Source organism: Pagrus pagrus, assembly GCF_965226575.1.
Source record: "Pagrus pagrus genome assembly, chromosome: 14".
NCBI classification, from domain to species: Eukaryota; Metazoa; Chordata; class Actinopteri; order Spariformes; family Sparidae; genus Pagrus; species Pagrus pagrus.
In genome coordinates this window covers 2,805,334-2,830,889 of record NC_140198.1, presented here as the reverse complement: position 1 = coordinate 2,830,889, position 25,556 = coordinate 2,805,334, and the positions used below count along the sequence as shown (strand labels likewise).

Here is a 25,556-nt window from a genome sequence, read left to right as displayed (position 1 = left end):
TAATTTCCTTTGTGATGGATTATTCTCCGTATGATTATTAAACGTCTGTGAAAAATGTTCTACAGGACCGACATCGAAACCTCACCCCCCCCTTTTTTAATAAAACATTTTCTTTCAATTTTGACTGCTTGTAGCTGCACTGAAATATGTTTATTTCTTTCCTCGTCATCCAAGGAAAGAAGAAATCCAATACAACACACATCATAAACTTTCATCATCATCAATCAGAAGAAAATCACTGGAGTTACCTTTTCTGTGATGGATGCTGCTGCTGCTGCTGCTGCTGCAGGAGGAGGAGGAGGAGGAGGAGCAGGAGGAGGAGGTTTGGTCACCTTCTCCTCTTCCTCCTCATCTCCTTCCCATTGGCTGCTTTCAGGATAAAAATCGTCCTCCTCCTCCTCCAGAGGCCCCTCCCCTCCCTCGCCGTTTCCATCTTCGTCATCGAACAAGTCGTCCTCCAGAGGGTCGCCATGCCTGACGATGAAAACGCAGTTAGAAAATGAAGATAAACTCTGCGACGTTCATACTCTTTCAGCTGTAAAACGTGTTTGTAACGAAGGCTTGAATAACGTTTCTGTTTACTCGTTCTCATTCGTGTCTGATTGAAGTTATCAGACACGAAAAAAAAATCAGTTTGGCTGCTTGTGATTGGACAGAATTTAACATCTGAGAAGTTTTGCTTCTCTTGTTAAATAAAAAAAAGGGTTTTCATTTTGATAACTGTAATTTAAATGTCCCTTCTAGCTGTCCACAGATCTATGTAATGACAGAGTGAAGTACGTCACACCGATGCTAAATTATTGGTCTGTCATCTACATATACACTCACTCTCTATATACACGATAACATGTGATGAAGTGTTGATCATGTCTGTGTGTGTGAGAGTGCACTGAGGGCACCGTAATCTCAGGGCACCTGGTGATTGTTGGAGGACAGAGGGAGGAGGGAACGTTAAGGTGTTACTTAAAGAGGGGGGAGGTGTATCTGAAATTCAAGCAGCTTTATTTACAGTCTGAACCTGCCGGGTCACATTCTGTCACTGTGTTCGTCTCCTCGCTGACAGCAACTGACTGCTGGAGTAAGCTTTGTTTATCATCTGTTCTCTTAATGTTCAATCTTAATCTGCAAACCAACTAGTAGCTGTAAGTACATTTAGTGGAGCAAAAAGCACAACACTTGCCACTGAAATGTATTCAATTCGGAGTAACTTTCCACCACTGAGAGTGTTAAAGTTTATGTCACTTGTCAAATTAATGAGTGAAACTGTCAAGAGTCATAAACCAGCATCAAAGATCTGATTCAAACAGAGCTGCAGTCACGGTCAGTTAGACAGCGACACGGCACGTTAATCACCAAATCAAATTAACATGCCGTGTGAAGATGTACGACGAAGATCTGGAATAAAGAAATATATCAGAAGTATAACACAATAAAAAATAGACGGAGAGCGACTCACCACTCGTCATCGTCTGGAGCTCCGACTGTGGAAACACTGGAAATCACCGGAGTCTGAAACACAGCACACACACACACATGAGATTTAAATCAGTGTGTTTTAAAACATGTTTAAATAACTTTCAAACAATTAAACGTTGTAGATTGTTTTTTTTGCTGGCCTTAATATCTTTATACAAGATGCTTCAGCCTGAAAACTATTAAATTTATCCAGAACACTTAAAAATGAATTTATAATGAAGTCAGTGATTTCTCTCACTGATTTCTGCTGACAGACCTGCAGGGAAACTTTGTTCTGTGACTGTTTAATTATTAACAACTTCTAAGTGGAAAACAACCACAAGCAGTCAGAAAACTGAACCGAGAGTCAATTAAGATTAAAGATGTTTTCAACGATGTTTTCTATATTTTCTGAATAATAATTTCTTAGTAGTAAAACTTAGGAGGAAAACTTCTACAGTCGAATCTTCAAACCAAAAATATGTTCACAGTGATCGTTACAGACTCGTGTCAGTATCATCTACACTGTATCACCTTTTTGACCCTTTTCCTGTTGAGTGCAAACTATTTTTCTACCTGACTGAAACTATTTAAACATGTATCGACTGAAGCTTTCATTCAATTAGCGCAGGTCAGAGCAAATATTTGAGAATGATAAAGCTCTGGTTAAATAAAAGGCCTCACTAAAAACGAGCAGCAGCAGGTTTACTGTAAACTTTTTTAGAAAAAACTCTGTTATAGTGAGAAGAGTAAAGTTTCTGAGCTGACTCAAAGCTTCTGGATGTCACTCTGAGAGTCGGTCTTGGCTCATACTGTATGAGAGTAAATCCACAGTGTGACACTGCGTCTGTACCCTGTCAGAGCTGCCGGCTGCTCGGCTCTCTTTGTCCTTGTTGTTCATCTCGGGCATGTAGGCACGGCTCAGCAGGTTGTACCACTTGGTGCATCTCTCCTCCGAACAGCTGACATCAGCCAGACTGATCTGAGCTCCCGCCTGGAGGAGGAGGACAGTGAGGAGGAGGAGGAGGAGGGAGGAAAGATGGAGGGATGTTAACAGAATGACACTGCAGCTCATTAAAAACATGACGATAATTTAAAACATGTTTTCTTCAGCCGGGATGTAAAAGCCAGAGAAGAAGAAGTCTTCCACTAACCAGACACTCTTCGTGGCCCGACTTGCTGGTGACGCAGACGTCGACCCTCAGCGTCTTCTGCCGCAGTGCACTGTGGGATATCTGCATGCCGAACACCTCGTTGACCTCCACGACGTCCTGAGGCAGCGAGCCGCGTGTTCGGAACAGGCAGCGGGTCGCCTCCACGCAGGGCAGCACCGCCGAACGCACATACCTGCAGGAAACACAGGTGAGAGTGTCACCGCGAGGCTGTTTGGTCGTGTGACGTATCAGATCTGAATCAAATGAGACGTCCACTGGTTCTTTGTCCGAAAATACTGGATTTGTACTTGTGTAACTTGCTGCTTGTAAAGACTTGTTGATTATTTGTATCCAGTTCTAAGTTATTTGCACCATTTCTCCTCATGTTAACACAACGAGAACAAGTAAACAAAGCTCCTCTCCTACACGAGCAAACAGACACTGAGCATGCAAAGCAGCCTGAGGCACCTGAGGGAAAGCAAACACTTCACTCTTTACCTGTAACACACAGTGACGACCAGACTCTGTACAGTCTGAACGTCTTGTGTTTCATTTGAATATTCAAACTGCTTGTTAATATAACGATTCTGTTTCTTATCTTCACCTGCAGTTTTTCTCTCGTGTCAGTACGTACTGCTCCTAAATCGCTCAGTAAACAAGTGTCAAATAACAACCAGAGGTAAAAGGACGTACATTTTCTGATCAGCCGGCAGACAGAGGGCGCTGCAGTTGGACAGCTGCATGACGAAGATGGTGAAGCGTTGGTCTCTGGACTCGTAACGGAAGCCGAGCTGCACCTGAGAGCAGCCCAGCGCCAACCGCTCCTCGTAGGAGCCCAGGAGGAGGTCCGGAGGAAGGCCCGGCCTGGAGGAAACAGACACACAGACACGCTTACTTACAAACAAAATGCCATGTAAAATAAGACTTTCAATGTTGGTGTAACATCACCATAAAGGTATGCTAGCAAAGATTCAAACGTAAATACAAATACTTAAGGACTAGCAAAAAAGAGATATAATGGTTAAAAAGTCAGGGTAATGAAATGTATGTAAAACAACAGCGAGGCTCATGATCCAGCTGTTCACCTTATAAAATGTACTGTGGATAAAAATGTGTCGTACCTGCGCTCTGAGGGCTCGTACACGCCACTGTCGCCAGCCACGGACTCGTCCGACACCGCTGAGGTCACGCCCATCTTCTTTGGCCCCGCCCCCGTCCCTCGCTGCGGAGCCGAGTCTGAAAACAGGAGGAAACAGGAGGAAAAGGTGGTTGAGATACGGCTTCATTCAGAAAGGATTGGGGCTGAGGAAGACAGAAAGTAAGAGACGGACTAACACATAGTTTGTTTTACCGTTCTTGACAATAACAGAAATATAGACGCTCGTCTTGTAATTAGTCCAAAACAACTTAGTTTGAGTCATCGAACATTAAAAGACAAACTGACCCACACACGATGTTTGTTTGAAGAGAAAATTACAAGACATCTTACGATATAAAAGACATAAAATAAGCTTGATAAATGGCTTTTATATGTGTGGTTTTGTGTCCATGCGTTTGAATCGAAGAGTTTCACAAAGTCTCTCAGGACACCTTGAATTTCTCGTAAAGAAAAGAAAATGTTCTCCAGGCACAACAAGGACAGAAGTTAGATTAAAAACCTTCATTTATTCGGGCATATTGACTCAACCTTCATCGGGGCCGTATATAGTGAGCTACTTACACACTAAAGACCCTGAATGCGTCTCTAAGAGAGCAGATCAAAGAGCGGTGGGCCCTCATCACTTCAGTACAGCTGACACTGATCAAACCCTCTGTCAACACTTCATGTATAGAATATGTTTGTTTAGTGCGCCGAGATGTAATTAGGTTATCGTGTTGAGGTCTGCAGTGTAAACAAGAGTCTGTCTTTGTAGAAGAGGCAGGCTGTGATGGAGATTATCCTCCTGAACACCTGTTGTCAGAAGGAGCAGCATTTTTTTGTTTTCTACAGGTGTCGGTGATGAAATATGACCCAGCGAGTACAATATCACGACCGATTCAAAGACACTGAGCTAGACCTTAAACTCTTTTGTTCACCTTGTAGAATTAGCACAATGCTAAACGGTACACGGTTAAAAAAAACAATCCACCTTTGTGTCACTGGGTGACGTCACATGAGCTGCCAACAAACTGGTCCGACTGAATAAAGGAGGGGGGACTGATGTGAACCCAGCCGGCCTGCACAGACTCAGAGTCTGGCAGCAGGGATGGAGAGTGAACAGGAAACCAGACACCACGTCCACCTTTCACCTGAGGCTGCCACAGGAACCTGAGTCACGTTCAGCTGCAGTGAGCCCCGTTCACACTTCAGCAGACCGTTACTACACGTCGGCTTTAACTCTTTTTGTGGATGCAACACATTTTTCATCCCGGGTATCAACACAATCAGCAGCTGACGCAACAGTGGCTGTGACACGTAGCTCGTAGAGGTGTCGAGTCATAACATGGGTCATTTTTAAATCCTGCTCTATTGACACTTTCTGGGGATCACTAACCACACTGGCTCAATCCCATTACGCCACTTAGCCCTACCACTCAGTTTTGCGTGTTCACACGTAGGTGTAGGGTGTCCCGGTTCATGTTGGGATGGAGGAGTCGGGTAAAGTGGAGGTTTGTCAAAGGTGCACTTTGAACCGTGAGTTACAAGAACTCTCTGTTGTTTTAATATAATCCTTTTTCTTTATAACATGCATTAAATAATCGCTTACTAGTCTGCTGATGTCTTGGTAGCTAACTAGTAGTAGCTCCGACAGTGACGTTGCTGCACTTGTGTCTTTTTTTATTTGATGACTTGACTGATAGCGAGAAATTGTGAATGAATTGTCAGCATTTACGTTTTTCTATTTCTATCACATTAATGGCAGATGGCATAGTTATGCGAGAGAAATCACCACAGTTGAAGACGGCATATTGTAAATCTCCGGCTGAGTCTGTTGACATTAGCAGCACTAACGCCTACTGATGATAAAGAGGGTCGTGAAGCGTTGTCCCATTTCATAGAGGGGAGGTTTCAACCACTACCCCCTTGTTACTCTGTTCTGAGGGGGAAGGAGGCGCTGGAAAACGAGGGGTACCGGTAAAATAAACATCCATAAATCCACATGTTTAAAAACCGTCCTTGTAACACTCATGACTGCAGAATCTTCAGATTTTAAAGTTTTCTTCAGTATCAAAGAAATCCCGTGATAGTTGTCTGTACATCCACAGTTACACTGCATACGGCAGCTGCTTCTTCTGTTTTGTTTGTTTACTTTGATATAAAACAGAGACAGTCCTCACACTCACGATGCCGAAATGAGAAAAGGTTTTTGCTCGATAAATGACCAAAACTTCAACCATTTTGTGTCGATCTACTAATGTCTTTCATTTCAATTTCACTTCAATTAAATTAAATTCAATTAATCTCATGATTACTGTGTACTACTGTATGTTGACCTTGATACGATTCACTCCGACAACGACCCAGCGGCTGTAATATAACACCTCTCTAACCTTCACCTCCCCTCTCCTCACTTCTCCCACCAGCAGTCAGGTTTCACACACACTATTGAATTTCTCCACACACACACACACACACACACACACACACACACACACAGGAGGAGGAGGAGGATTCCTGCTCTCCAATAAAGCTGGAGTGTTTTCTGTGACGTCTAGTGTAACACAGATGAAGGTGTTACATCACCAGCATCTCTACCGTCTCCTCGCTCTCCCCTCTCTCTTATTGCGGCTCGTCTAATTGCAGATAATTCATCACGATCATCGTTCTCGTGTTATTAACTGGGATGATGATTCGAGACATTATCCTGCAGCCCTCCTGCGTTATTATGCAAACAGTTTTACTGCCGCTGAGACGAAACATGATTGCTGTGAGGATAAGAGACTCTCAGTCAGTCACAGAATGACAAGTCACAATATGGTGAATTACTTTTTGATGAGAACAGTATAAATGAAGCTTCCTGTTTACCTTTGACCTCCTCGCCTAGCGTGTTCTTGTGGTTCTGCTTCTCCTCCAGACCCCTGGGACCCCTGTGCTCCTCCTGCAGCTGCTCTTGAGAGTCCAGGCTGAGCTCCAGTTCTGCCAGCCTGCTTTGGAGCTCCAGGTCCAGGCTCAACCCGCCCGGTCCCGTCTGGCCTGCGAATGTCTCTCCAGACAGGAAACTAGTGTCTGTGACCAGCGGCGAGCACGGCGGCGACAGTGAGGAAAGAGACGACCGTGGGGATAAAGAGCTCATGGAGCGAGGGGTTTCTGACAGTCTGAGCGCCTGAATCCTGGATGACTCCACTCCTCCTCCTGCACCTCCACCGGCAGAACACGCCGCGTCACCTCCCAACCCGCCCCCTTTGCCCTCAGGCCTCCCAGCGTCCCTCCCTCCGCTGCCCGTCACCACTTCGTGTTCATGTATGGTGGTGATGGAGCTGGAGGGGCGGTAGCCTCCCTGGCCGCCCTCCTGCAGGAGGCTGTCCAGCTTGTTCTGAAAGTCCGGGTCAGCCAGCTCGGGCTGCTCCAGGTAGAGGTCGGTGAAGCTGAGGGAGGAGGTGGAGCCCAGGCTGGAGGTGGTGGCCAGCGAGCCGCGGCTGGACGTTAGAGAGCCTCGACTGCTGCCGGACGAACAGGACAGAGTGCTGGCCGACAGGCTGGAGGAGAGACCAACAGAAAGAGTTATGATCTGATGACATATCAACTATTTACTACCTGTTATCATGAGTGTTGTCAAAATGTCAGAATGATGATACAATACCTTGAAAAATATTCATATTTGATCAAATGTTCGATACCACGGAGAAATATTGATATAACGTTGAGGGCATAAAATTTTAGATCTTTATTAAAAGATGACGATAACAAGGTTCGGTCCTGTATGTTCTGATTAAAATCAACTGATGAATCTAAGTTAATTTACTTCTGAGCAGAAGAGTCAGAGAGGCGGGCTGATGTGGACGCTGCAGCTGTAAGTGTGTCAACAAACTGTCAAAGATACGAGAAGCAGCTGGTACTGTGTATCGATAGTGCGGAAAATGAGCAATGAGACCGTTTCAAATATTCAGAATCGCCCTCACTGTCACTTTGCTTTTTAAAAAAATCAATACTTAGTCGGACAACAGACGCTACAATTGACGCTGCCGTCTACTTTGCGCAGCACCTGTTATTATCCTTTTATAATGTTCAAAAAGTTGGTGTGTTTCTCCTTCTGACCCGCAACTAGAAGTGAAATAAACATGAAGAAGATGTCGACTCCTGCACTTCTTTATTACTGGTTGTTGTTAAAACTGTTGAAAGAGTTTTAAGAAATGTTTAAAACATCCCTAATGAGTCTGTGTTGTGAAAAATCCCTGATGATCTGTGAGACTGTATCTGCTTTGTTCTGCTGTTGTCACCAACTTGTAAGTTACTTTGATAACAGCATCAAAACACTAATTAAAAGCAAATGACAGAAATTACAAGAGAACAGAAGAGGTCAGAGAGAAGACATCCGAGTTAGAGAAGAAACAATGACACTGCGAGGGAAGAAAAGGGAAGATGAAAGGAAAAGAAATCTACATGGTGAGTAAAGCTGGAAGCAACACTGCAGGCAGCGAGTTCACAGCTCTGCTGCTTCTCCTCGTCTCATATTCTACCCTCCTTTCTCCGTCTCGTCTCCTGTCTCTGTCTTTGTCTCTGTCTCGTCTCCTGTCTCTTCTCTACTTTTACTTTTCATTGCTGTCAACACGTCAAACATGTCAGAGAAAGCAGGACTGCAGACTTCGGCAACATTTGTGATGGATCTTGAATATCTTGTCTACTTCCGAGCGGACGCTGGTGCGGTTAGTTTGAGTGAAAGCTAACGGACGACTGGAGTTTTTGACTATATAAGTGCTTTCAGGGTGATTTCAAGTACTCATCATCTGGTAACGCATGAACACATCAGCGTGTAAACTGTCGGATCTTCCCTCAAACAATCAAATGGTCAAAAGCAGATCAAACTGTGGTGGGTTGTGTTTGGCGAGTCCCTGTACATGAATTTAGTCATTAAAAAGTGTCACAGAGCGATCACATGAAGGAATATTGTTATACAAGGCGCTTTTTTGCGTATACCAATAACTCTTATAATCAGTATTTTCTTCGTGAGCTCTTTGTGACACTTAAGAACAGAAATACACACATCAGAAGCATTAAAGTACTGCACGGCGAGACGAGGCGTATTATTAAACTTGTGTTGCGTTACAAAATACAAGGCTGTAATTGGACATCCTCTGGAAGACTTTTTGGTTATTGTGATGTTTTTTTCTTCTTCATACCTCCCAGCCCAGCAGGAGCGATGTTCAACACCATTTAAAAGCTTCAAAACAAATTGAGAGTCTGACATACGCATTAAATATTGAACCTGAGGGACAACTTTCAGGAGGAGAGGAGTGTAAAGTCATTTTCTTCCTCCCCTCCGTCTGTCCTCTGCAGCCGCCTCCTCGCACGCTCCTGACTACGAGCAGCTCTCTAATTAAAGCAGGAGGGCTCGTTAGCGCAGGCTGAGACGAGTTCCTGTCTGCCGGGGACACTTTTGATTTCCATCAGACGAGGAGGACGGACCGAGGCGAACGAGGAGCAGGGAGAGAGGAGGAGGCTGACTGACACCGTTTATTTCGCTTTTAAACTTTTCGGATTATCGCCGCCGAACTTAAAAACCGGGACTGTTAAATATTAAACGATTCTGAAACTCGCACGGCTCTTGCAGCCGCCTTGCGTCATCTCTCATACAAGTGTAATTCCCGAGGATGTTTCGGGGTTGAGTTGGAAAATTTGATTTGTGGCGAGATCGTAACTGAAATCAAAAAGACGAGGACGAACAGAAATTACTTTCATCTTAAGCAAATGTTTGGTCATTAAAGGTTAAACCCTTCAGAGCTCTGCTCGCTCTCTCTGCTTCAAACGTGATGACTAAATGATTCTCAGTGAATCATCTGACAGCCAACGACCCTGTAAAAAATCTGTTGGACTAAAAGCATATTTTATTCAACATTATTGAACATTACTTGGTGATGTTGCGAGTGCGTTGGAGTCGTTTCAAACAGGAGGAGATAAACAAACCTTTTGAGTTGAGTATGTAGTGACGATGCCAGTCGAACCATCTCCTCCAGCTCTCTGACCAGCTTGTTCCTCTTACAGTGAAGTCGCAGCCTGAAATGATAAAAATAACGTTAAATCAAAAACGTTGTAGTTCATTTTTTCGCCGTCAGGTGTAAAGTAACGTCTTCACCTCGTCAACTCACTCTGCCTCCAGGCTGAACATGAGCCACCGTCACGTTTAGAAAATAAAAAACACTGAACATGATCCTCCGTCTCTGCTGCCGCTGGAGGTGTGAACACTTTACAAAAAGTGAACAAATCTGACACGACGGCAGCGATGTGTTGGTTATTGTGAGCAGCTGCTTTGTGTTCAGGTGACGGCGGTGTCACCTGTTTGTGGGAGCTTTGTCGGGAGGTAACCAGTCCGTTAACAGCTGCTGCTGTGATCTATGGTCTGAATGGAAACAGGCCAAAGAGAGGAAGCCTTTGATCAGGTTACAGATGTCTGCTGGTGTGTGTTCATATTAACTTTGCCTTTGTGAGCGTGTTTCCTGTTTCTATCTTACTAATAGTGTCGAGTGTCCAACATCAACAGTTTTTTGATTCTAGCCAAAAAGTGACAAAAGCTTATTGTTCCTGATGTGTTTAATAATATACAAACTTAAGTCTTTTTTCTATTTTATTTAGGTTTTTAGTTTTTGTTCATTTACTTTGGAGAACTTTGTAAAAAAAATAAATAAATAAATAAAAAGTTTTGAGGAAAAAGTTTCGAGCACGATGAGAGGTGTATAAAAATAATCTTGCTTTAAAACAGTAGCTCTCCTTGAACTTTATTATAATATAGCTTACTTTTAAAATCTTAATTATAATAAAGGGCTTTTGGGCTTTTAGTGAAGGGCGATAGCTGCTGCTGTAAAGGAAAGAAACCCCTGAATTTATAACCGAGACAAAATGAGAACATTATCGCAAAAACTGAAGGTGGCACAATTGTGGTTTGATATTGTTTCATATTTGTTGGCAGCCAAAATGCTCAGTGAAAATAAGATTTGATTAACCGTCCAGCCTTCGGCAAAAGCAGCTTCTCTGCTAAATTTTACATTTTACAAAATCACACCACTTTTACCTGATTAGAGCTCTTTGTCAGGACTGTGTGGGTGCGTTCACGCTGAACCTTACCAACATCTGCCTCCATCTGCTGTTAGTTTTGTTACGTTTTTTTAAAGAAAAGGGCGCTCTTGAAATTCTCATTACAAACTCACACAATGCCAAATTCAACCTGAGTGGAGGTCTAATTCACCAGAACACCTGATAACACCTTCAACACCTCCAAAAACTAACTACTCTGCTGCGCTCAAGGACTCTGATTCAAAGAAATTAACATCTTCAGAGCCTGCACACACTGAATACATGAGTGTGTGTGCAGGTGTGTTTGTGTGCAGGTGTGTAGGTGTGCAGGTGTGCAGGTGTGTAGGTGTGTAGGTGTGTAGGTGGACTACAAGGGGTTTCTTTTTGTGAACAGGCTACGCAGCCTCTCGGGTTTCAGGAACAGGAGACGAGGTACAAAGAGAGACTGAGCTCAGGTCGAGTCTGACCTGGACACCAAACAACAAGAGTCCTGTTAGAGGACGAGAGAGAGGGGGAGAAGGAGGAGAGGAGAGGAGAGGAGAGGAGAACTGTCATGTTCGTCTCTGACTCTTAATAATCATCTGTGACGTTTGACGTCTCTAAAGGTTGAAGGACTCAAACAGAAGTAGAAGGTCAGTGGTTTCATCAGCAGATGAGACAATAATGATCACAGTCACACTCATCACACTGCTGTCACCACCTGCTCTAACCTTCTCTGTGACAACCTTCAGACTCGTAGTAGAAAAACAGAGCTGCTGCTGCTGGTTTTTACAGTCAGCTGATGTCAACAGACCTTTCATTTCTGTCCTTACCTTCTGGTGTTTTATATATGCTGACACCAGAGAGAAGAACAAGGTAATGTGTCCCCTCAGAGTAGCCGTACGTGGGAGAGGAAATAAGGTTTGCTGCTGCTGAATGCACGAATGTTTCCCTTCTGTGAGTAGCTGTTAGTGTGTATCTTTCAATTGTGCTGTTGTTATCTGCTTTTTCTGAGCTTGACCTCGTTCGTCTAACTATTTAAAGCTTCTGAGGCTGAACATGGCTAAGATACGAACATGTGGAAGAAGAAGATGCTGGGCAGGTGCTGGGTGAGACAGTTGGAGGTTGCCGTCAGAGCGTCATTGGGGAGTCGCCGTATGCCAATCTGGCAGAAATCACTCAACCGTAGCTGACAGCATCCAGGAACACTCTCCTCATCCTTTTTTTTTTTTTTTGTGCTGGACATCCAGACATCAAGACTTTCTCTCTCTTTAAATCAATTTATGTGTTAAAATTTGTGTCTGATTTTACAAAAACATGCTTCACACATCTACTTCATGAGACAGGAGTGAAGGGGTGGGACCAGGTTGCAAACATTATTAAGGCAGAACTGTTCTGGTTCTGCCTTGAAGTCTTCTCTCTGATTTGGTGGATTAAGTGGATTTTAATTAGATAAAATGTTTTCAAATCACATCCCTCATAAAGACGTTTCTGACTTGAGTCACGATGTATCTGAGATCAAAATAAAAAGTTGTATTGTTCTGTTGTTGAATGAACGTATATTCCCACCTCTCAGTCAGAGCCTTGCTCTGGTTGTCTCGGGCCGCCTGCAGGTCTCTCTCCAGACGTTTCTTCTCCGTCTCCAGCTTCTCTGCATCGTTGGGCTCCAGGCGTTGCCGAGGTCTGACGTACTGCAGCTCCTTCAGCAGCTCCTCCTTCTCGTTGATGAGGATGAGACGGTCTCGCTCCGGGTCCAGCAGCCCCGGCCAAGCCTCGCTGTCCAGTTTGGCGATCTGGACCTCGATGGTGGCGATCCTGAGAAAGCGAGGAGGAGGACGTGAAGGACAGAGATGTGGAGCAGAAGTGAAGAATGAAGAGGAGCAAACGAAATGTGGATTCAGTTTAATGAACAGTTGACTTTAGACTACACAGATCAACCTGATGAACTCAACCAAGATTCATTAGTCAGCTGGTACGATAACAAAACAAAAACATCCACAGTCCACATATATAAACACACACCTCCTCTTGGCCTCCTCGTACTTCAGACTCAGACGAACCTTCTCTGCCAGTTTGTTGGTGCTCGTCATGAACTGAATACAAACAGAACATGAACACAAAGACATGTTGGACACGTGCACACACAGCAGCTCATTAGCCAACGGTCAGACTCTTTACACGAGTACAAGTACCAAGTAAATAAGTATTATTATCTTCTTGGACTTATAGTCAGTAGTAAAAGTACTGGTTGTGCAGCGGAGACAGATATCTGATACTACGTGACATTATCAGGCAACGTGACTGAACAATAAATACACAAGACTGAGAATCATTCAGTGCAAACTATCAGCACTCTGTAGTTTTAATATTCATGCTTTCAACTCGGACAAGACAACTTTTGGCTTTAAAAGGATTGTCTGGAAGTCCATCTTTGTCAGCTCTCACGGGAAACTGTCCCAAAATCACGCTGTCACCAATTTTTACTGTTTACCACGTTGAATTTAGTGCTGACTGAAGAGATGTACTGTGAACACCGAGACCTTTCCTGTCACTGAAACAGAGGTCCTGCCCTGGACTCACCTCGGCGGGGATGTCGGTCTGCGAGCCGGCGTCGGAGTAGAGCGGAGGGATGGACAGCTCCGAGTTGGCGAGCGAAGGGCTGCTGCCCCACAGCTCCTGCTGGGAGCCCGAGTCCAGCTGGAAACCGTCCTTCAGTACAGCCAGTTTCTGCATGAACAGGAGAGACGAGCAGGAGATTATATGAATGAAAACATGATGTCCGGGGAGAAACTGGGACACTGACGCAGGAAAATACACAGAGTAAAAATAGGATGTGATTAAGGACAGTGAAAGAGTGAAAATGATCAGACGAAGCAACTGTGAAATACTGTAAAAAGAGCGTGAGACTGAAAACAGCGGAGGATCATCTTATATTAATAGCACTTTTATTTGCTCCTGATTAAAACATTTTGTCTGCTTTTCTATTTCGTCATCTAGAAACTGAAGCGTCTCTGACTCATTTTATAAAGTCATCAAACAGCATCTGTGAGGAGACAAAACTGTGAAATGTAAAAGACGACCTCCTCTGTGTTCGTCAGCCTGTTCCCCCTGAGTTACAGCGACGGCTGCCGCAGAGATCCTTTCATCTTTACAGTCATGAATGAATATCTTATACGACCTGCGGTTGGTTTTGAAGCCGGCTGTGGAACGCACCTTATCTGTCCCCTTCAGATGAAGCACAGAACGACCAAAACACCTCTTTTATGACATGAATGTTGTTGTATTTTGAAGATGAGGGTCTCAACTCGCTGTCAGTTTGTAAACCTCGGTTTAGCAACATTTCAGCATAAAGATGCACACGGGTGATGATGATTTCATGACCGATAAATCATCCAATCTTAACACTCTGTGCTCAGCATAGCCCCATTTCCCCAACCAGGCAACATACACGACTTATTGAATTTGTGCAAACAGAGTGAATCCACACAGAGATCATCACAGATGTTCCTCTCGTTCGCTGCAGAATGTCTGACATGTTCGGTATGTTTGAGTGGTAAATCTCCCATCATTGGTTTGACTTTGGACCTGGACCTGTCGCACCAACTCTCTGCTGCTGAATGTTTCCTGCATCTGTCTTTATCTTTGAATCATCTTAAATTGCTAGAAAAGAGGGTAAAACTTCTGCATTTTCTAAATAATCCCCGATTATTTCATTGGAAGTATTCTGTAAAGGACTGTGCAGTGTACTAATTATAGGGAAAATAGGAATTTCTCCACTTATACCCAAATAAATATTAACTTATTATTAATTTATTATTATTATCTAAGGATTAATATATGTTGAATCGTCTGTTTGCCTTAAGACAAATTTCATATGTCTTGCTTGCTCAGCAGATCTAAGCTATGTTGGCAATTAACTGGAATTAGGGCTGCAACTAATTAATTGCCTGATTGTTTCAGCTGTAGTTTGATTTAATAAATAGGCAGCGCACTTGTGAAATTACTCAGAAAATACAGACCTGTAAAATAAGCAAATTAACTTTAAAAAGGTTCAATATTTGGCTCAAAACGTCAGAATTAGGACTGCCAGGAACTAATATTTTCCTTTTCTTTCCTCCAATCAGTTCAGTGTTTATGATATAAGATCTTTTCAATGTGAAAATGCCAATCACAGCTTCTCAGAGCCAAAAGTGACGTCTTCAGATGTCTGTTTTTTGTCTGACCAACTATTAAACCCAAATATATTCAGATTATTAAAACATAAGACAAAGAAAAGCTGTAAATCGTTATAAGAACGTTTGGTAAATTTTGCTTGAAACGGACTCATCAGTTAATCTAAACTGTGGCTCTCAGTGAGGTCTGTCAGTAACAGTACACTGCTCACATTACTCCTCTCCATTTCTATAGACATATAAAAATATACAGTAAAGCAAAGCACACAGTCAGAGTCTCAGACTGAGCTGTCAGCTGCAGATGGTAAGGGGGAGGGAGAGGGAGAGATGGGAGACAGGGGGAGGCAGAGAGTCCACAGAGTAGATGATGTATTATTGAACACACTCTCCTTCCTCTACCTCCAAATCTGCAGCCAGACCTGCCTCATAAAACCTGATATTTTAAATCTATATGTGAGGACGGGGGTGTAACGTTGGACTACTGTCAACACGGAGGCGTTTTTATTTAGAAGTGGATTCTTATAATGTTCATAATGTTTATAGAAGACGTGAAGACATTAGTTTTTCATGTTTGTGCCTGGAGCACCAGAGAATATCTGCATGGTTAATTTAACCTTGATCAAACATTTAATCTGGAGGATTTCTCACGACGGTTTATCAGCTGACTACAACATAAATAATGAACTGTTGTTTGCCAGTTGTTGGATCAGAACCAGAAATGTAAATCAAATAGACTTTGTGTTCGTCACCCGGCAGACTACTCTACTGTACACCTGCAGCCTTTAAACTCCAGCTCCCTTCGTGCAACTTTAATACACACCGCAGCAGCCACGGTGGAAATATGGATGAGCCAACACTGAGACGCTGTCACACACAATTAAAGAAGGGAGGGAAAGCAGAGGAGGACAGGAGAGAGAGAGAGATTACACTCATGCAAATGAAGCAGACTGAAACTTAAACTTGCGAGAACTTTCACACGTGACATCCCAAAATTATCCTATTTCCAAGTCACTCAACGTCCCTTCGAGTGTAGTTAACTCAATCATTAAGGTGTCTGCAGCAGGTCGTCCTCAAACACTGAGGGATCGTGCAAAAAGGAGACGCAGAAACTTAACAAACAGCAACAACAAATTCAAAATCATTCGTTCCTTCTTGTAAATTCGGCATTAAATGCAAAACATTAAGTTGTTTCAGTCAGATTGTTGCAGTATCAGCCTGTTTGCTTCCGCACCTACGGTCCATCTGCAGCGTTTTGAAGACACTTTCAACTACGGCTCGACCGATATGGCTTTTTCACAGCCGATACCAATTATTAGAAATCAAGGACACCGATAACGGATAACTGGAACCAATTTGCATTTGTACTAAAAATAAAAATATTAGTGTCAAAGTTGAGAATAACCAGTGATGGAATGTAACTAACTACAAGTACTGTACATGAGTAAAATTTCGAGGTACTAATATTTCCTTTTTCTGCTACTTCATACTTCCACTCAGAGCCAAAGTAGAGTAATTTTTAAAACAAAAAACATCGATATTGATAATCGGTAAAAAGCTAAATATGAGCCCTGATAACCGTCCTACCCCTCGTGTCAACTGATTTCACCATTAACACTACATTGATGAAAGAAGACAACATTTTACTGACAGTAAACATGCCAAATTTTACAAATACAGTAAACAGTAACTAATTTATGGAACTTTTTTGACGTCCATAGAGAAAGTCCCCAGACTCCCTAAAAAAAAACTTAATTTTAAGACTTGTTGTTTTTGGAGAAACATTATAAACCTTGTGAAACTCTTTCTACAACATAGTCTGAACTACTTGGGCCTTCTTGTTAATTCGGCTATGTTAAACAGATATTTTGTGTAAATCCTGACTGTCCTCGCATGAATGACTTGAAAAAGCAGAAATCCACACTGACAGAAACAGAGACAGACGGCCGGCAGGTGCTCCTAACTCTCCCACTCAGAGTTTAAAACCACACGAGCTACAAAGGTAATAAAACCCCCGCAGCAGAAAAATGTTGCTGCCATCAGCAAAACTGTTTTCACTTTCCAAAAAACTCGTCTCATACGAGCCTCCTCACAGACCGTTTCTTCACCTCCTGACTGAACTCGACAGGCTGTCATCACAACGCCACTAAAACACCAGCTGCCTCCCTGCAGCCTCAGCTCCTCCGACTCACTAAATCTCCCATGGTGCATCTGGCCTCGTTCTCACAGCAATATAACGTAAAGTGTTTTAACACGCGTACAGACTCTCCTGGGAGTCGTCTCATGGCCCCATGTCCTCTATTCACAGTCCGCCTCCTTTTCCTCGCCTCATTCCCTCGCTTATACTTCTACTTCATCATCTCATGCTGTTCATTTTCTATTCTCTCTCTTCATCACACATCACTTCCTGTCGCAGGGGAGTTTCAGAATTGAACATCGCCGTAGAAGTCCATCTTGTGGTAAATAAGCCGGAGCTTTTCAAATCTAGTCCATGGCACATTTCGTTTAATCTATTTAGGGATCATTTTATACGGAGCTGCAGGCAGTAAAAACACCTCTGCGTAGGAAAAACACACACATCGCATTTGCAGAGTCGCAGGAACAAATGAAAGTAGCTCAGAGACACGACGAGAACATAATGTATCTTTTTCCAGGGTCAACTGGGTGATGTGTGCACCTTCCATCTTAACTCACTTACCACCACCACCATAACTCATCTCTCAAAATAGAGAAGCAAACAGACCTGGTACCAAGACGAAGTCATTCAATAAATAAAAAGAAAACTTTACTGCAAACTCAATAAAACTCGTCACTACAGTTCAAACACAAGCCATATTCAATCCTCCTACTGATGATGTGACCCTGCTGTGATTTCTGACATGATCCACGTGGCTCTCGTTATCAGATATCAGTATTTGGATTATCTGTCTCCACTTTCCTTCTTCTTTTTCTCATCAAAGAGTCGATACAGGATCATAGGACATCCTGCCTTCAGCAGCCTTTGAACAATGCTAACTTTCACATCTCAGTGTTTCCCCTAAGATGGAGTTGCAGTAGCAGAGGTGTCTACGTTATCTGAAAAACTTAGTGGTAGTAGCATAGTAGTACTTTACTTTTAGCGTTGGTTCCCTCCATTTTTACCTGCATGAGTTCTTGTTTCTCCTTCTCCCCGGAGCTGATGGCGTCTCGGATGGAGCGGACCTCGTTGAGGATGGCCTGCGCCTCCTGCAGCTTGAAGCCAGACGGGCTGTTGGACACCTTGAGGTCAATCCTGGAGGTCATGAGGAGAGGGGTGAGGGAGAGAAGGGATGAGACAAGAGATGAAGGTTAGTTTGGAGGTCAGACGTAAAAAAGTCCCCGGATCACCTCTTTCACCGTCAGCTGCTCTGGAAAAAATCATCAGTGTCGAACATCTAATGACTTTTAATTAGCTTCTTTTTTCCTGTTCCTCTTTCCACAGAGAACTGGGTCAGCTGAGTGTACACAAATAACAGCAACACTGTTAAAGTGAGTGAAAGTTTCCCCGGTTCAGAAACTCAGCAAGCATCTAGGACAGCAGATAGCATTACTCATTCACTTCCCATAAAAATATTAAACTGGCAGTTGAAAGCATTTTTGCTTCCACTGATCACTGTGGAAAGAAAACTGCTTCCACGCTAAAATGGCTGTAGAAGAAACAACAACTGGAACAACTGTGGAAACTTTACACTGCAAAAGACAAAGAACGCTGCTGATGGAGGAGGCAGAAGTTTAAAACCAGTGTTCATTCTACTAAATCAGAAAGTAACAAAACATGTCTACTTATCGGTACAACCGGCTGTTTTACTCTGCCTTTTCACAGCACTGAGATCAACAACATTCCCCTAAAATTATCATTATATCACATTATGTTGTCAGTACTTTGCAGCAGTATTTAATAATAATTCCTAATGATATAATAAATTCATCTGATATGACCTGGACTTGGACAAGTGGCACTAAATGAAAGGACAGATTAATAAATAAGAAAATATTAATTCATTTAAGTCTTTAAATAGTTTTCTAAAATTGACATTTGATGAGTTTCGCAGCAGCTGTCACATTTTCAGACTTTTTAATACCGTTGAAGAGGACCTTCATCTTTTTAAGAAGCTGCATTAAGTCACATTTCTGTGATTCCAGCTTCTTAAATGTGAATATTTCCTGCTTTCTTCCCTCCTCTATGACAGTAAACTGAATATCTTTGGGTTGTGGAAAAAATAAAACACATTTGCGGACGCCATCTTGAGCTTTGGGAAACGCTGATGGACATTTTTCCCCATTTCCTGACATTTTAGAGACCAAACCACAAATCTGGAAAATAATCGACAGATGAATCAACAATGAAAGTTAATATAACTGTTAAAAAGGAAATGAAATGACTGTGTTATACTTATTTAGCTGTCTGACAAAATGAAAGGCAAAAATATGTAGATGAGCGCGACTAGACTGACAGCTCTGCTGTATTAAAACAGGGGAGGTGTTCATGCGGAGCAGGAGGTGACGCTCTGTTAACACCAGATAATGACTATAATGAGCATTTCATGTCAAAACAAACGGGGAAGAGAGGTTTACTGTACTCGGCTGTTTCAGCGTGGACGAAAACAACCTGGAAATGCTCGGTAAACGTCGATTACAGGTAAAACAAGTTTTCACTAAATGTTTCCTCAACCCCCCCCTAACCTCCAGGTAACACTCATGAGATCTTGTTTTTCGGCTGTGGGCAGACGACCCTGCAGAAGAGACGGTGCAGGAAACGGCCATCGGAGGCAGCAGCAGCTATGTAAACCCTGTCATCAGCTAGTCATGCATGCATCCGAATAACAGGTCCTTCCACATTCTTCAGAGAGGGACGAGGGGGAGGAGGTTCAGACAGAGCGAGGGAGAGGGAGAGGGAGAAAACAAGGTACAGAGGGAACGAGGAAGTGAGCGAGAGAGTCTGTAACAGGCAGAGAGAACGAGTAATCCTCTCTAAGTCCTCCTCAAACATGGACTTATGCTCAGTGAAAACGCTGTTATGGACCTTTTTACAACTAAAATCACAATGACTGATTTAAAAACAACACAGAGAGAAAGAGAGACTCGCCAAACCGAAACATGTAACTCACTACTGACACGCAATTTAACGTTTCTACGGTGAACTCCGCCGCGTGATTTACTTCTTAAATGAGTAAAATAGTGTCTTTGGGGGGCCGCCAGGTACAGTCATGGTCTTATAGCCAGGGGAGCTGCCCGTCACCATGACAACAAGAACTTGTCTCTGTGTGAGGACTGGATGGATCCAGACATCACGTTATAAATGCTCTCAAAAACTCACACCTGTGGTTTCAATCCTGGCCCTGAAGAGACAGCACACTATACAGATTATACACCACATAATATATAAACATATATTATGGCCATGTGTATATGGACAAGGGATGCTAATGATTAATGATTAATGATTACAAATGTCTTAATCGACGATCAGACACGGGCACAAATACATCAGAGAGTATCTGACAAAAACAGATTACAGCTACTTGTTTTTCAAATATATCCAAATAAAACACAAAACACTGGTGTGAGAGAATGGACTGAATAAAAATATGAGTAATGCCTATTTTATTTAAATACAAAAGGACATTTTACATAAACTGATATTAAAATTCAATAACATTACATAACTTTATCTGTTATATTAACTCTGAATGCAGCCATTTGACATCAACCACAGATCATGTCAGTGGTTAGAACAGTTTTCAAAAGGAAAAATGTCTTATTTCATAAATTATTAATGAATAATTGAGAATCGATTGTTAAGGCAGCCGACTGTCGATTAAAGAAATTACTTAAAATGTGTACCCCTAATATAGATACTCGAGCCTTACTGACAAAGGATTTTTGAGACTGAAACCAGTAAATAAAATACACGTCAAGCACTAAAACATACTGGAATCATTTGTTAAGAAATAAATATTTTTATTGTATCGACACATATCTAATGTGAAGATCCTTTATTTGTGAGAAACACAGTGTTAAGTGGAACGAGCTGGATGGTCGTCACAGAAATGAGAATGCAAACTGAACCTGTGGGTTTGCAGCCCACAGCAGACACCTTCTGTACGTTATCGTGCTAAATAGCTTTTTCAAGTCACTCGTGTCAGGGTATTGATCATTATCCTGATTCACGATTACCCCGATAATGAAAATTCACGGCAATCGAGTTATCCCGAGTGTTTTGTACTGTAATCCGTGAAAAAAACCCATCCCTAGTTCTAATACAGTTTGTTTTCCTTCCAGATTCAGATTTGGATGCCTGAATTTATGTATCAGCTGATGCCGAGTACGATTCAATACCTGTGTGTAAAAAAAACCCCAAAAAATATATTGCATATCCTGCTGTTTCATCCAGGTAAAACTTCTTTTAAAGTTGATGCTTTTTTTGGGCAAACTGGTGTATTTCGCTGACAGATACGCAAAGTACAAATGTAAGTTTGCTGACATTTGCTTGAAGTCACACGAGCTGCTTGCCTGTGGCCTAAAAAACCTGTTCAGTTAAATACTAGGGGGTGTCACAATATTGCGATATTCACAATGAACGTGATATTAAATAATGAAAACATTACATCGTGTTAATAATACATCTATGCCCTGAAAACCATGAAAAAAGCTTTTTCTCCCTTTGGTCTTGATTGAAATTATCCAGTGAATTACAGGCAAGAAAGGAAGAAGAACCAAGAAGAACTTGAGCATATGAACAGGGTTGCCCACATACTTTTGGCCACACAGTCTTATATTGCCACTTTTCTGGTCTACATATCTTTTAAGATCATTAAAAAAACCCTCCAATGTACCAGTAATTCTGTCAAATCTTATCAGGAGTGTTCGGCTGCATTCCAGTATAAGCCTATTCGTATTTTTGCAAACAGCGATTGGTCGCTGAACGCCGTCTGCTGACTGTAACAGGAGAGGAAAATCACGGAGGAATGCCGTCCGACCACTCTGCCTCTGCTACTCTTTAATCCTCCTGACACTCTCACTGTGCCGCGTGAGGCAAGACAAACAGACCGGACATTCCTGCTCGATTCAACATCCACGACTGCCGGTCGGCTTTCACCGTGTGCCGAATTTCAAAAACAAAAAAATCACAGACGGCTTCAGTCTTCGAGATGAACAAAAAGAAGAATGGATCCCTTTCAGATCAACATTCCTCGCTGATGGCCTCACTGCTACACCTTACACTTTCTAAAGGACTCGCTTCTTATTCTGAGGTGGAGAAGTAGGTCAGATAGAAGCGTTGTTTCCCTTCAAATCCGCATTCTTCAGCTGTTGATTCACGGGTGCGTTTATGAGGTGTCGGTGTTTAATGATCGGATGGAATGTGCGATAATGCTGAGGCAATAACTCAGCTGATAAGCAAGTCCACCGCACTGAAGTTTTCTCACAACCTCGCATTAGCTCGAGCAACATATTTACATTTATTGTTTAACGGGGCAAATTCCAACATGTCCAGCATTTTTCAAGAAGGACTGACTCCTTCATCTCTACTGTACAACCGTATTTCTACTATTTCTGAGAGATCGGAGATAAGGATAAGAAAAATGAGAGATAAGAGCGAGGTAGAGACGTGACTTGAAGAAAGAGTGTGACTCAGATAATGTCTACAATGTGCCAAGCAATTCTGAAAATGCTTTTATGTTTGGAGATGCTGGGAATCTTTGCTAAGATCGTAAGAAAATGGATGAATGTCTTCATCTTCGATCTTTTTCTGTCAGCAAACAACCAAACAGTTGATAAGAGTCCACATGTGTTGAGCAGTGGGGCAGACATTCATGCTGATTTAAACTTGCACGTAACAGCGGTAAGTATAACCCAAGAAGAGCAGCAGCCGGCCGGTCAGGTGGGACTGCGACAGCCAAAGAGGGCAGTGTGTTTACTGGGGAAACTACCGGTCATAATCCCCGGTATTAGCACAGCCGCTACTCACCGGAGGAGAAGCTGGAAAATGTGACTCTACCAAGCACAACGATCACAGTCGTTTTGGTCCGCATCACTGCGACGTGCAGTTAAATTTCTGGGAGGTGCACATCAGGCTACGCAGAGGTTAAGCCATAGGTACGGCGAAGATTCAACGCAAAAGTATAAATCAAGCTTCATCAGTCAACTAAAGAAGCATTAAACATTGATCTTATCATCATTTCATTTCAAAACTAACATGCATATTAGTTTTGTCTCTGTCAGGTCAATGATCGATTTTCAAGGAGCAATATCAATAGGTGCAGACCAAAATGCCTCTGGATGCAACTTCGATGGACCTATAGCCAATAAGAGCAATGAATCACGTGACATAGCGCTGACTGACAAATGCAAGTTGGGCAGGTCCGTTTTCAAGCAGGAAAAATATGGCAGCCTGATCACAAACTATCTCAGGTAAGGTAATTCCTAATAAAGAAAAATACAATTATACTTCATTAACCTTTAGACGATGACTGTAGACCTGACACACCACAACTGGTCTGCATAAGAACTCTCTCCACGGGGTTTCAGCACTAACTGTGAGATACTTTGCAGGCAGAAGGTGAAACTTTAAAGACTGAGCGAAGGTCACTCAAACACTTGCTATTCAAGTCAGATTTTGACTGTCCTGCTTTGCTCGTCAAATTAAATTAGGAGGGCTGGTGGTAGCATAAAGCGTGAGGATCAGATCCCAGAATCAGCTGTCAACAAACATACCTGTCAACCTGCCCTTCGGCGAGGATTCAAGGTGGAGGAGGAAAGACTGGAATGCATCCAGATGTTAATACGAGAAAACGCATGAATCAGTTTGAGGGTCAGGATGCTTCACTTACTCTTTGAGGGTCTCAAAGCCTTGTTCTTTGTACTGCAGCTCCTGCTTCATACAGGCCAGGTCCCGCTTCAGCTTGTTCACCTGAGACACAGAGGTGAGAAAAACTTTTAGTTATGGAGTTTGAAATATAAAAGAAAAATTAACAAATAAGGCTGGTTTAATATTTTTTTTTTTTTGGTCGACAAACTCAATGAAAAGCCAAAACCAACGATGTGTTAGATAATATCTGATCTAAAGGTGTAAATCTTTCTGTTTTCTCACTTTCTTTAACATTGCAACATTTTCATTAGTTTCTCAGGGACTTACTCAAGGATCGTGATGAAAAAAATCACTTGTATTTAGGTGGTGGTATCTATGAGAACAAAAGTGAGCCATTGGGCATGGGGGGAGGTATGTGTGAGGCCTGAAGAGGTGAAGTTATCGAGTAATTCACATTAACCCCATCTTTCAATCCCTCAGATATATATTTTAATCCCTGCCCATTTTTTCCCAGTGTTTTCTGGACAGTAATGGAGCTCTACGACACAGAGAAATAAGATCAATGAGGCTTTTGACTCAAACTCTTACTTTTAACTTTAAGATGTGCAAACTACAAACTGTCTCATTTATTCAGACACACACACACACACAATACTTTTTACCTTCATTATTGGTCTTTACATGAGATTTTGTTGAGAATAAGACAAATCAGACAAGTTGTAATATAAAACAAAGAACAAAATGACTATTAAAACTGCAGCTGAGGTGGAATTCACACAGAAACATGTAGCAAGAATGCTTTTAGTATGAGCTCATGTGGCTTTTGACCAATTAAAACGGCTGAACTTGGGGAGTGTGTCTGGTGTTGGGTGCAGGTGACTCCACTACATATTTGATCCACAGCCAGGAGGAGTGATCGTACGAGGCGGCTTCCTGTTTGTTCACATTTCAGTCAGCACTGTTCACGAAATATCCTCCTGCTCACTACCAATGTCATTTCAACACACAATTGTTCTGTTGAAGATGAACAACAATGGCGTACAAGTAGACAATACAAAGGCTCAAAGAAAAATGTCAAACACTATCTGGTTCAAGCTCCGATGTGAAGATATTCTTATGTTTTTATTTAATTTAAAGATGTTTCCTGGGAAATCTTCTCTGCATTTTCTAGACTAAACAATTACTAATTAATGTACAAAAATAACATTATAATCAGTGGATTGTCATGAAATAAAGGTTCAGTTTAGTTGCCAGGTATCAGCCAGACGTTGACTGATCCGATCATAACAACACATCACGTGGTTGAAACAGGAAGGCTCTTACCCGACTTTTGGCTGTGGCTATTTCTGCTTTAAGGATGTCAGGGTCGTACTTGCTGGACGAGGACGATCTGGAATTCACTGCAGGGAAGATCAGATATGAAGAGGAAAGAGACATTAAAGAACAAATCCTTGATATCCTTTTCTACTTTGTGTTAAAGCTGGGAGAGCTGACAGAGGAGACCTCTGAGAAAGAGAGACAGAACCACCAATATGAAGTCTCTTTGGGGAAATGTGTTTATTTCTGTTAAACTGAAGAAATGTCAACTAGTTGTTTCTGTCTAGAATCAATCCACCTGCCACCTTCAGCCATCACCAGCACCTGCTTTGTGTTACTGTCAGATCCAAGCAGAGCTTCCTCCCCTGCTTTTCTATTTCCTAAATGTGTTTCCGATCCTCACTTCCAAAATAATCCCTCAGTGTAAAATAAATCGAGCTGCACCACGT

General features: G+C 42.4%; 1 protein-coding gene across 1 annotated transcript in view; it reads right to left on the bottom strand.

The window, feature by feature from the left end:
- wwc1 (WW and C2 domain containing 1) overlaps positions 1-25,556 on the bottom strand; it is a 50,866-nt gene that overhangs the window by 8,999 nt on the left and 16,311 nt on the right. The window contains exons 4-17 of the mRNA XM_084374211.1: positions 25,114-25,190; positions 23,813-23,892; positions 18,105-18,234; positions 13,375-13,521; positions 12,817-12,887; positions 12,364-12,609; positions 9,712-9,801; positions 6,616-7,286; positions 3,731-3,845; positions 3,303-3,473; positions 2,610-2,802; positions 2,309-2,449; positions 1,457-1,509; positions 249-474 (exon numbers count right to left, since the gene is read on the bottom strand). Of these exons, the coding sequence (XP_084230337.1) occupies positions 249-474; positions 1,457-1,509; positions 2,309-2,449; positions 2,610-2,802; positions 3,303-3,473; positions 3,731-3,845; positions 6,616-7,286; positions 9,712-9,801; positions 12,364-12,609; positions 12,817-12,887; positions 13,375-13,521; positions 18,105-18,234; positions 23,813-23,892; positions 25,114-25,190 (2,411 nt within the window). The remainder of the gene's footprint in view (positions 1-248; positions 475-1,456; positions 1,510-2,308; positions 2,450-2,609; positions 2,803-3,302; positions 3,474-3,730; positions 3,846-6,615; positions 7,287-9,711; positions 9,802-12,363; positions 12,610-12,816; positions 12,888-13,374; positions 13,522-18,104; positions 18,235-23,812; positions 23,893-25,113; positions 25,191-25,556) is intronic.